Source organism: Osmerus mordax, chromosome 11, assembly GCF_038355195.1.
Source record: "Osmerus mordax isolate fOsmMor3 chromosome 11, fOsmMor3.pri, whole genome shotgun sequence".
Classification (NCBI taxonomy): Eukaryota; Metazoa; Chordata; class Actinopteri; order Osmeriformes; family Osmeridae; genus Osmerus; species Osmerus mordax.
The window spans coordinates 10,727,103-10,739,770 of record NC_090060.1 but is presented as its reverse complement, the minus strand read 5'-3'; the positions used below and the strand labels follow the sequence as shown (position 1 = coordinate 10,739,770).

Below are 12,668 nucleotides of genomic sequence, written 5' to 3'. Positions count from 1 at the left end.
TTACTGTACACGAAAAGCATTATTCTAGACCGATGTGCATCCAACCTGGTCTTAAATACGAGACAGGCGTACAGACGTGTGATGGGAGGGGTTTTTAACTGCAGATTTTCATTGGTCTTGTCTGTGCTTTCGGGCTAGGTGATTGGTCGAATGTGCAAGATCATTGACAAGACGTGCCTGTCACCTACCCCAACCCTGGAGCAACACCTTATGTGGGATGACATCGCTATCTTGGCACGCTACATGCTGATGCTGTCCTTCAACAACTCCCTGGACGTAGCGGCTCACTTGCCCTATCTCTTTCACGTGGTGACGCTGCTGGTGGCCACGGGCCCCCTGTCCCTCCGAGCTTCCACGCATGGCCTGGTCATCAACATCATTCACTCACTTTGCACCTGCTCCCAGCTTAACTTCAGCGGTGAGGCCCCATTGCTTGGCTAACAAACTACCCCCACCTGGGATAGCATTAGCTTTAGGCTATGCACATACACATCTAGGGAGCTTTAATACGAAAATGTGTCTTGCTTCTTTTCTAGCTTTAAAGTCTATCTTGGCTAGCTATGAAAAAAAAAATTGGTTAGATGGTAAAAATTTGAATGCTGGTTATTTGAGGATATATGTATGGTCAAATAGCATTTTCCAGAGCCATGTCTCCTGGTGCTGCACCCATGCTTTACTGAATTGAAAATGTATAATAATATTCAACACAATTTGGGAATGTTGTTCCAGCAGTGAACCATGAAATGGTTTTACAAGAGGCTTTATGAGTTCGTTTAAGCGCCATACATTCTTCTTTGTGTAGCGTTCTATTGTTTGACGGAGCCTTTTTCCATCTGTCCTTTTCAGAGGAAACCAAACAGGTGCTCCGGCTGAGCCTGACAGAGTTCTCCCTGCCCAAGTTCTACCTGCTGTTCGGCATCAGCAAGGTCAAGTCTGCCGCCGTCATCGCCTTCCGTTCCAGCTACCGCGACCGCTCCTTCTCCCCGGGCTCCTACGAGAGAGAGACCTTCGTCCTGTCTTCGTTGGAGACGGTCACCGAGGCCCTGCTGGAGATCATGGAGGTGGAAACAGTCCCAACAGACGGATGCATTGACACAGACAGAGAGACCATACACATAACACACGCTATGCTTGATCAGTCGAACTCAAAGTCTAACTGTATGTTTTCTTGTCTAGGCGTGCATGAGGGACATTCCAGGTTGCAAGTGGCTGGACCAGTGGACTGAGCTGGCTCAGAGGTATGTGCACTTGGAACCTTACCCGCTCAAGCTAATGATACTTGTCTACTCAAATGTGATGTACCACTACCATTTATGCTGTGTGTCTTTGTCGCCGTGTGTCTGTGTGTGTGTCCCCTTTTGGTTGCGCGCTTGCGTCCCACACCAGGTTTGCATTCCAGTACAACCCCTCTCTGCAGCCCCGGGCGCTAGTCGTGTTTGGCTGCATCAGTAAGAGGGTGACCCACAGTCAGATCAAACAGATCATCCGTATCCTCAGCAAGGCCAGTCCACTCCTCAGCATAGACCGGGTATGTTTCTGAAGTCCAATGACGGATGTCAGCACGCACACACCAGCACTTCATCATCTTTAACGTATCTAATCTGATACACCATGTGTTTTGCTAGGTCCCAGTGTGTATCAGATGATGGTCCTGTTCAGCAGAGAATAATCTGACACCATCATGAATGCACATCTGTTTCTGCAGTTATCATTGTATTGTTGGACTTGTCCTTCCCTTTCTTCATGCACCGCTAAATCCTCTGTCTCCTCTCATCCTTTACAGGGTCTGGAGAGCTGCTTAAAGGGACCTGATAATTACAACAGCCAGGTTTTAATCGAAGCTACTGTCATCTCTCTGACTAAGCTGCAGCCTCTTCTGAACAAGGTACAGTACTCCAATGGCAAACGGTTCTATTTGGACTCCTTACAGAACTGTATCTCTCTTTTCTGAAGTAAAATATTAAAGTCATAAAACCATGCTTGGATGTGGTTGAGTCCCACCAATCTGGACCTCTGTTCTTGGAATAGGCTGTGTGTGTGTGTGTGTGTGTGTTTGGGATGACCTGGATGTCGGTCTGTGTGTGCGCACGTTTGTGTGTACTTGTGTATTGGTGCAGAGGTGGTGACTTGATCATGTCGTTCCAGGAGTCTCCCATGCACAAGGCTCTGTTCTGGGTGGCAGTGGCTGTGCTCCAGCTAGACGAGGTCAACCTGTACTCAGCTGGGACGGCCCTGCTCGAGCAAAACCTCCACACGCTGGACAGCTCGCGTGCCTTCAATGATAAGGTAGAACAGACACACACTCAATTTAGAGAGAGAATCTGGTGCCTACAAGCACTAACTTGGCCACTTGAAGATTTTGTCCTCAATAACACACTCAAACACACAATATGTAGCCTGTGGGTAAGACGATGTAAGACGTGAATGAAACTCGCCCTATTGGTTCGCCCTTCCTGTTCAGTCTGAAAATTTCACCACAATACAGACATGATTTTACAGGTTACCAGACATTTTATTTTACGCACCGTGCTGGAAGAACCTGCTTGCTCACATTTGACTGTTTCCTGTTCCTCTTTCGTTCTGCCTCAACCCCCTTTACTACTTTCCATTGCCCCGTCCATCCCTTCCTCTGTCTGGTCAGAGTCCTGAAGAGGTTTTCATGGAGATCAGGCGGCCCTTGGAATGGCACTGCAAGCAGATGGACCACTTTGTGGGTCTCAACTTCAGCTCCAACTTCAACTTTGCCCTGGTGGGGCACCTTCTTAAGGGTAAGTTGGCAGCACACTCAATTTTCCACAGAAGCTGTAAATGAAGGACTAAGGCAAAGGGCCTTTTTGTACTGATTATCCATGCTTTATCCATTCATGAGGATGTAAGTGTCAGTGAATAATACATCAATATAAGTAATTCATTAAGGAATGTGTATTTTAAGGGTGCTAAATACAGTCATTTATCAAATGTAATGATATCAGAGGTTAATAAAAGCATTGAAAACCTGGTGCCTACCAAGATTTCTCCCCTCACAGTCTTACATGGATCTTACCTATTGTAAAGAATGTCTTATTAGAAAATAAATGGTCTGCCAGACTTGTCCAGTAGAGAAAGGCTTTCTTTTCGCAGTCTCAAATCAGTCACAGCCCCAAACAGGCCCCAAACAGGGCCTATTGACAATGTGTCCTTGTGCACCGGTTACACCGAGCTTGGCAGCTCTGTTCTTGTTGTTGGATATTTTTTCTATTCTGGACTTGTATCACTGTACTCTGCCACAAGCTCACTTAACAAGGGGGACTTGGTTAAAGATATAGTCCATAGTTAAAGATCCACGGATAACACATTGATATAGTCTAACCATAGGTTTACATACTGTCATCCAATCAAGGTCAAGTGAGTGCATGCGATTTTAGAATGGGTGGCCCCAGTAGATATCCATCCAGACTTCCAAGAAGTGGAATTGGCATGCTATAGACTGAAATATAGCTGCTAATATAATAATTACAGGCCTGTGTTGTCTCTCTTTGTTGTCTTGAGTGGTGTATATATATATTTGCGCAGTAGGGTCCAAAAGGTATTTTTTGCAATGGTTTCAAACATAATACAAATGTTGTCATTTCATATGATATCAGTTTAACATGATTGTGTTTGTGTGTGGGGGGGGCTTTCTCCCACAGGTTACAGACACCCATCCCCCACCACAGTGGCACGAACCGTGCGTATCCTTCACACATTGTTGGCTCTGGTGGGGAAGCACCTCAACTGTGACAAGTTTGAGGTCAACACCCAGAGTGTGGCCTACCTGGCAGGTGAGCCACAGAGATGCGAGTGCCTCTGTGTCAACACTTCCATGTTGTGCCTATCAAAAGCTGTGTATTCATATGGATGTGTCAATGAGGGCTTTTTGGCATTTTGTCACTCAGGATTAACTAATGTGATCGTTGGTATGTCATTAAGATGTTTGCTATATCTTAGAACCCACTGCACACCTGCCTAAAAGACTGCAATACAGTCATCGGGGCGCCAGTGGAATTGGTTGTAACAAATCAATCTCCCTTTGTCTTAGTCAGCAATATGCTCTAACAACAGTTTTCTCTCCTGGTCTTTAGCCTTGCTTACCGTGTCAGAGGAAGTACGCAGTCGCTGCAACCTGAAACACAGGAAGTCCTTCCTGCTGTCTGACATTGCCATTGAAAATGTGACCATGGATACCTATTCTCTCTACCACAGTGACCCAAGCTGCAGGTAAAATGAATAAGATAAATTCTATTTCTTTTTTTTATGAATGTCATCTTGAGTTGGAGCACGTTTATCATAATCATTCTCTGGTCGGGGAAAGTGAACTGGGATGAGTTGATAAAAGGGTTTGTCCAACCACCACAATGCAGGACGCTACGAGAGAACCAGCCGTGGGCTTCTCCCAAAGTGTCGGAGCGCTACCTGACCCCACACCACTACCCCACGGTGGGCCAGGTCAGCCCTCGCACCCGCAAGTCCATGAGCCTGGACATGGGTCAGCCCTCCCACGCCAACACCAAGAAACTGCTGGGTATGGCCTCCCTTAACTGGACACCATTGTCCTTTAGAATTCACTGAAGTTTTTTCTTCTTCTAAGCTTTGTTGTTCCGTGTGTTCTTAGGCACCAGGAACAGCTTCGACCACCTCATCTCGGACTCTAAAGCACCAAAGAGACAAGAGACAGAGTCCGGCATGACCACCCCTCTCAAGATCAGGCGTGTTGGAGAGAACAATTATGAGATCGGTGTGTTCTTCCAGGCTTGAGCCTAGTGTTATTGGTTAAGCGTGGGTTTATAGAGCTCTAATGTTATAGATTTTGGTTAGTTCAACTTTGACTGGGTTCAATTAGGAAGTTGAAGTATTAAAGGACGTGGATGTTGCTTTTAGTTTAGGAACTTGGGAGGCAGTACCTATGCAGTTACGTTCTATATTCAAGAGTAAATTGACTGTTGAATGACCCTGCATTGTCATTCTACCGTCCCATTCAGAGAGCCAAAGAATAGGCAACTCCCATGTCCGTGTGGTGTCCGTATCAGAGTCCAACGTTCTCCTGGACGAGGAGGTGCTGACTGATCCAAAAGTACAGGCTCTCCTGCTGACTGTGCTGGTGAGTGGACCTCTAATGACACACAGCTACATACATTAGGTATATGCAGAAAAGCACGCATATACTCCCACACTGTATGTATACAGTTGGACACATGCAACGTCAGAGCTTAAGAGCTTGCACAGAGACGTAGCATTTCTGTTGATATTTGTCCCAAACCCTAGTCTTCTGGCTAGACTATTTCACCGCAGTGCTGTAGTTAAATTCCCTAATGATTGTTAATGTCTAAATCAGTTAACGCTGTTTTACTTGAACCATTTATGTTGTTGTTCATCTATTTTTAGGCCACCCAGGTCAAATATACAACAGATGACTTTGACCAGAGAATCTTGTATGAGTATTTGGCTGAAGCAAGTGTTGTCTTCCCTAAAGTCTTTCCTGTTGTGTAAGTAAACCATGCAAGTACTTTACCTAAGGCAAGACTGAACTTCACCTTGCTTCTAGATTCAAACAAAGTGTTAATTTCATTGCATATTGCTGCTAATATTACAAAGCCAGTATGAAGTATGATAACTCACTACTGCACAGAAGGAAGGACCTTGAGTGAGCTGGGAACTAATGTAGATTTTTGTTGGGACATCTTAAAGCGGTACATTATGAGGAACAATGTCCAAGATGTGGTGGGAAATGTATTTGATTTTGCAAACTAAAAATTCTACTTTTATTCTATAATAATTATACTATTATAGAAATCTAAGGGTTAAAAGTGAGCTGCGTTGTTACTAATGATTATTTTAGCATGTAACCTTGTCTTTGCGTATCTGGTTAAAATTATACTGTCATCTGTCATCATTAGATTATCTAGAAATATTTTCTCAAGAGACTGTGTTTTTAAACTGACCATGTATGTATAGGCTGTATATATATACATTTATGCATGCATGAGTGTGTGTGCGCAAGAATGTGAGCGCATACATATTTTCCTAAAGCTTTACTTGGCAGTTATGAATTCAGAATGAATGCCCTCTTTCTCCAGCCACAATTTGCTGGACTCCAAGATCAATACACTCCTGTCCATGTGCCAGGATGCCAACCTGCTGAACCCCATTCATGGCATCATCCAGAGTGTTGTCTACCATGAAGAGTCACCCCCACAGTACCAGCCCTCCTACTTACAAAGTACAGTCTCTTTTCCTTTCTTTTCCTCTATCTCTTACATTCTTTTGTTTTCTTTCACAGTCTCTCTCTTGCGCTATTTAGTCTTTTCCTCAACCCCCCCTCGCCCCCCCTTCTCTCTCTCGCTCTCTCTCTCTCTCTCACTGTGCTCTCGCTTGCTCTCTCTCTCTCTCTCTCTCTCTCTCTCTCTCTCTCTCTCTCTGTGCAGTCTCTCTCACCTGTCTCTCTTACACCAACATCTCATCATTGCTGTTGTCAATTGCAATTTATTTAGGTTGAAAACAAGGGATATAAATCGGAGATTTATGTTCATATTGAACCTAAATATTTTCTGTAAAAGAAATTGTAATAATATGTTAAATGTTCTACTTAGTTAGATGGGTGTAAAATTATTCACAAATAATTATAACTCCTTCCTCTCCTTCCCTCTCTATACCTCTCTCTTTCTCCCTCCCTATTTCCTTTGTACCTCTCTCTGCCCCCCCCCCCAAATCTACAGGCTTTGGCTTCAACGGACTTTGGAGGTTTGCCGGGCCCTTCTCAAAGGTATGATTCATAGCTCCCTTCATATGTCCCTTTCATTTTCCCAAGGTAGCCAGGAACCGACAGCGGCCCATAGAGAAATTCCGCCCGCTAAGCAATTACAGCCCCCTCCAGCATCAGGAGGCCTGCCGATTGCCTGGAGATTTATTGAGCCTTTTCACCGTGCTCCCCTCTCTCCCTTCCTCCAAACCTCCTTCTGGCCAGCTCAGTTTGTCTTTATGACTGTTGTGTTGAGCCTTGAGCAGCAGGGAGAAAAGCGTTGCGTGAGGTAGGAAATGGACACTCTAGGATAGCTCTACTTTGGGCCTAGCCGGGATCTGTTATGATCCCTCCCTGTTAACTGTTATCCCAGTGAACCATCACACTACTGACTACTACAGGGCTTGGTTACTTGACTGCATTTTGTGGCCCTCATGGTAGTCAGGAAAATGAGCTCTAATTGGGTACTTAGGCAGGGCTCGACAATAACGATGGCCCGGGGCCAGTAAAAAGTAACGTCGGGACAGTTAAACTAGCAACTCACTGGCCCGATCGGGCCACTACAAATTATTGATTGAAAAAAAAATTTGCATTGTAAAAGTTAACATCCTTCATATGTTTTGCTAAATGCATAAATAACTTCAGCTTGTGGGGCACACAGTTGGCAAATCAAGAGTTGAGTAGTGAGTGACGAGTGGTTGTCAAATTGTAATTCTATAATCTCAATACATTTTTAACAACTGGCGCGAGACAATAAAGTGACGATGGCAGCAAAGTAGAGCTACGAGCTCAAACGGAAGCATTACTATTTATGGAACGAAGATGCACTGTGTCGTCTGTCGTATGTTCCCGTCTAAAGCAGACAAAAGTGGATCTTTTTACACAGGTACCGACAATTTTCGAAAACAATCCCTGACCAGCCATGCTAGCAGACAGCACCTGGTTTGCGTGACAGCTAAGCGGATGGTTGACAATCCATCTTCCAGGACGTTGACCATGCTGGTCAGGAATTTAAATGTAGATGCCCATCGTGTTATTACACGACTTATATCACGTATTTAAGACGGGCCAGCCGTTCCCCCAGGCTATTGAACTGCTGCAGAAGAATGGTGTCGACTTGGGTATTTAGTATCATACTGATGAAATGCTATGGAAGCTTTTATATATTAGCATTGAGGGACCAGAGGTTTCAGTTTCAGCCTGACAGAGTTGTGCAGAGATGGCTGTCAGCGGGGAAGAGAGCACGTCATGTTTGAGGTTAAAAGTCAATTGTTTTGCTGACTATTACCTTTTTATTTTTTATCACTAGAAATGTGATTTCATTTTTGTTCTTTTTATATCCAGGATGTGTTTAATTAATGGTTAAACATGTTAACAGAATAACACAACTTAGAAGTCTTTTGTTTTGTTGTAACAATGATAAATTACAACTTTTGGAGGGGGGGCCAGTAAAAATTGTCTTGGGGCTAGTAAGTTTTTTTTTATGTTGAGCCCTGTTAGGAGTCCTGTACTTCTTCTAGGTTGTCATTCTTTATAGTGCTCACATCCTATTGTCTTAAAGGTAAGGAAACACGTCGGCCTTCTTTGGTTGATACTTAGGAAGCGCATTCAGGCCGGGCCAAAAGCTGTCATTCACTGTCACCTGTGATGTAGGTCAGGGTGCTGGACCGTATTGGCATTTTTTGTTTAAATCTCTCGCTTTTGTCTCACTCGTTTTCTGCCTCTCGCTTTCTGCCTTTCTATTGCTCTTTTTCTGCCTCTTACTGTCTCTCTCTCTCTCTCCATCAATCTCTCTTCCTTACTTTTTAACGTTATCTCCCTTTTAATCTCTTTCCCTTTCCTGTCAACACATTAGCAAACCCAGATCCCGGATTACGCCGAGCTGATAGTGAAGTTCCTGGAGGCCCTGATTGAGAGCTACCTGCCAGGCACGGAGGACGAGAGGGTGGAGGAGCAGCTCCGCACCCCCACCTCCCCCTACCCACCTGTCACCCAGAGTCAGCTCAGCATCACCGCCAACCTCAACCTCTCCAACTCCATGACCTCACTGGCTACCTCCCAGCACTCGCCAGGTCAGCGCACGCACACACTCACACACAGTATCCGCATTGGTATAAGTTTAGAATATATGACCACGTGCGTTACACTGCACTGATGTGGCTAACTTCTAACGTGCGTCTCCACATTGCACACATTTTGTTTTTTTTACTGTTTGTGCTTAGAAGCTAGGTCATGTGGTTTGTAATGTCTATTTTATATCTTCTGTCAACTTGCTCTTGTACTCTGCATCTAAAATTGTTTTCTAGTCTAACAACTCTTACCACTTAAAGATGTGTCTGTGCTCGGGGGTCCTAAGAGTATTGTCAGGCAACTGCATTTGGAGCTGATAGCAAATACCAATAAAAGTCTTCATGTAACATGAAAATAATTTCCCAAGTCCTCCTAATTTAAAATTCAGTTCAACTCGGGCAGTAATTTGACAGATATGTCATTCAAAAGCAGTTCTTTAATTCAAGGAAGTACTATTCATTTACTGAAAATTAATGTGACGTCAACACTGAACAATGCAATGAGACAGGTGGGAATGCAGGGCGTGCCATCAAACACGGGGTGTGTGCGCATGTCTATCTTGCTTCTCTCAACTTTTAACTTTAACCCAGTCACTCTCTTCTCTTGCTTTGTCTGCTAACATTTCCATGCGTATCCAAATGGGGCTTGTGTAGTTTATAGACGGTCCCCAACACTGTCCCATCCCAAGCCCCTCGACGAGACGCCAGCGAAAACATCGGGTACAAACCCCAACTTTAGAGCGTCCCTGGGAAGCTAATGACCCCCCTGTGGCCTATATGTTGCAAGTTGTGGTAACTTACATATCCATTTTTCTGTGTGCTGTTGTCATTGTGTATTCCATCTTGTCTACTAAGCTTTTTCCTGTTTTACAATAGCTTGGTCACAAGCACTACATTTCCTTAGTTGTTAATAACGACATTAACACAGTATATCGATCATAAATATACAATATCCTGGTCTTAGCAAAGGGCAAATAAGCATTGTCTTAGTGTTATTATTTATGCTATGATTTCTGCACATCTTGTAATTCCAAAATCTTTCCATTCTACCCATGCCAAATATTCACCTTGTTGTGATTTATTGGTTTTAATGCAGTTTTCAGATTTTACTTTTGTTTCTCATTACTCATGTTACCATTCTCTCCTCTTTCTCTCAATCTACATTACTTGCTTTCTCTCTCTCACTGTGCGAAGCCTCTCTACCTTTCTCTAAGTCTGCCGTTTTTCGCCACACCTCCTCGTCCTCCCAGGTACATCCCTACCCTTTCTCCCCTAGTGGTCAAGAAAGGTCAAGCGTGCTGCTTCACTCCCCTCATTAAGAAAATATCCTACCAGAAAAGGGAGAACTGAACAGCCATAAACAGTGAAAAAGACCCCTGAAGTTGTCAGTAGCATTAGTAGCATTAGTTGCATTAGTGGCAGTCAATCAACAAATAAAAGATTGTTCAGAGAAGACAGGATGTTAAGGATGTTTAGTTTCCCAGTGTACCAAGGATCTGTCAGGGAGACCCAAGTTTGTGCTTGGCGCCACCTACAGGCTGCACTAACATTGATTAAGGGTGGAGCCTCAAGGATCTGCCTCAGCTAAAACATCCAGTGTCTATTCTGTCTCTATGGGTCCCAATGCTTGCCAACTTTTATAGCAAGGAGGAAGTTAAAATGTCACTGACATGGTCAACTGTGGTATGGCACCTTATCTAGTTGAAAACCTTTTGAATTGAATCTTAGAGCTTTGTTCATAGTTTGTAGGGGTATGATCAGCGACTAGATTAGAAAAGGACATCACACTAGTAGACTGTTGTGAACTCTGCTGTTCGATTGGAACAGGAAGTGAGCTGTTAACATTAGTCTTTATTGTATTATAAATATGATATAAACTGTCAATGATTAATTGATTGTTCTTTGTCAGCATTGTGTCTGATTCTTTGCTCTCTCTCTTTTCCCTTCCTCATCTTCTCTAGGTGTGGACAAGGAGAATGTCCAAGTCTCCCCCAGCTCTGCCTTGTCCACCAGTGGACGGACTCGCCACGGTTCAGCCAGCCAGGTGCAGAAACAGCGCAGCGCTGGAAGCTTCAAGCGGCCCAGCATTAAGAAAAGAGTATGAGCCAGAATACTGAAAGATGGATAGAACATTGCCCTCCAAAGGTCCCTGGCCAACTGTGCCAGACGTTATGCTGCACTTTTTCAATGTACTCTTTCTCTTTCCTCTTCCCCGCCCCACCTGTCTCCTTTTGGATGGTCAAGACTGCCTGACGATTGTTTAATTGATTGAACTGGCTACATTTTATGTTTATCGATCCGATTTTTTTTTTTTATCAGAAGCTCTGCAAGAGTGTAGACAGAGGGAAAGATGTCAGGGGAACACATTTCTACATGCTTGTGTAGAAACCCGTTTATGTTTTTTTATGTGATATTTCTAACTGCAAAGAGTACTGAAAATCATCAAGGTGTGGCAGAGGATGATTAATAAGCCATTCTTTAATTTATCGATTTTTATCTACATATACACACTGTGTGTATATAGATAAAAAACGATCTGTGTACATACACACAGTTTATGAACATGACATTACATGTTGTAGGGAATAGCTGCAATGCATGACAAAGGTTTGGGATGTGTTGATCCTCATTTTTTGCACATATGGGAACAGAGACCTTTTATCTTTGTTAGTACTCCGAGCTCCACGTAGAACTACAATACCCAGACCCTGAGGGACACTACACTCGGTGGTTGGGAGATGTGGGGCTGAATGTGTACTGCTGAGGCAGTCCCAGTGACAGGAAGGCCAAGATACAGACCACAGTATACCCACAGTCTGAGCTCCCTGAACCCCACCCTATGTTACCTTTTCCCACCCATGAAGATTCAGTGGAGCCACCAGTCACATGACCACAAGTCATGGAGTATTGTTTAACTCACCATCTTGGTATGTGTATTTGTATGAATTTGCCAATTTTATTCTTCCCAGATATGTACATAAAATATGTATATATATAATATAGAAAAAGTGATAAATATATATATATATATACACACACTATTCCATATGGCAATGTTGTGTCTCACACGTTGACGTTTTATCCATGGTGTGCCTTCATTAGGGTTTTCCAATGTGTATAATTTGTAAAATAAAGAAAAAAATCGTATTCTGTGGAAACGGAACAGGTACTAATTATGAAGACATGTTCACACTAAGCATACATGTGGAAAAGAGCTGCATTTTAAACGGTATCTAATTATCGTCAAATATACAATCATCAATACCCTGTTGCCTATTAGTATTTAACCTGTAGAGCTAGATAGGCTTTATGAATTATGAAGTTATTCTTTTTAACACTTGACATATACAAACTATAATCTGAGAAACACTAGAGGGACGAGGCAGACTTGTAAATAGTATATGGCCTTTATTTTATTGTTATGAATCATGTTTCCTGTGTGTACCTTTGTATGTTTGATTTGTTTACAGTTTGGCCACCAAACTAAATCTGATCCAGCCCATATAAAAGACTACATGAGGATTAAATATTCACTGTAATGATACCTTGTGATTCTTGATTGCAGTGCACAAGTCTTATTTCATTTAATAGAGACAACCAGATTATGTTGACCTGGTGGATAAAATGCCATTCTTTGTTTATGATTACCTTTTCTCACAAAGGTGTTTCATGGTCAGGTTTAATTTTCTTGTTATGACCAAGCTAAATGTGGAATGGGCCAGTTTCAGTCTTGAAGACACAATGACCTACATACACCATATTTGGTATATATTCTCATGTCGTCAAGACAGGGTATCCATCCCTGATGCCCTTGCAGCAGATCAAGGGACACTTCACCAAAGACT

The 12,668-nt window shown here is 43.3% G+C and overlaps 1 protein-coding gene across 2 annotated transcripts in view; it reads left to right on the top strand.

Moving 5' to 3' along the window:
* LOC136951463 (neurofibromin-like) overlaps window positions 1-12,365 on the top strand; it is a 50,289-nt gene extending 37,924 nt beyond the window's left edge. The window contains exons 41-58 of one of the 2 annotated variants that reach the window (XM_067245860.1): window positions 139-418; window positions 847-1,061; window positions 1,177-1,238; window positions 1,387-1,528; window positions 1,784-1,885; window positions 2,146-2,286; window positions 2,642-2,768; window positions 3,669-3,800; window positions 4,101-4,236; window positions 4,380-4,540; window positions 4,631-4,753; window positions 4,998-5,116; window positions 5,401-5,501; window positions 6,093-6,235; window positions 6,732-6,778; window positions 8,610-8,826; window positions 10,018-10,073; window positions 10,785-12,365. In XM_067245860.1, coding sequence (XP_067101961.1) covers window positions 139-418; window positions 847-1,061; window positions 1,177-1,238; window positions 1,387-1,528; window positions 1,784-1,885; window positions 2,146-2,286; window positions 2,642-2,768; window positions 3,669-3,800; window positions 4,101-4,236; window positions 4,380-4,540; window positions 4,631-4,753; window positions 4,998-5,116; window positions 5,401-5,501; window positions 6,093-6,235; window positions 6,732-6,778; window positions 8,610-8,826; window positions 10,018-10,073; window positions 10,785-10,940 — 2,460 coding nt within the window. In that variant the 3' untranslated portion in view covers window positions 10,941-12,365. The remainder of the gene's footprint in view (window positions 1-138; window positions 419-846; window positions 1,062-1,176; window positions 1,239-1,386; window positions 1,529-1,783; window positions 1,886-2,145; window positions 2,287-2,641; window positions 2,769-3,668; window positions 3,801-4,100; window positions 4,237-4,379; window positions 4,541-4,630; window positions 4,754-4,997; window positions 5,117-5,400; window positions 5,502-6,092; window positions 6,236-6,731; window positions 6,779-8,609; window positions 8,827-10,017; window positions 10,074-10,784) is intronic. The other variant, XM_067245861.1, reaches the window with a different exon arrangement.
* The last annotated feature ends 303 nt before the right edge of the window (window positions 12,366-12,668 follow it).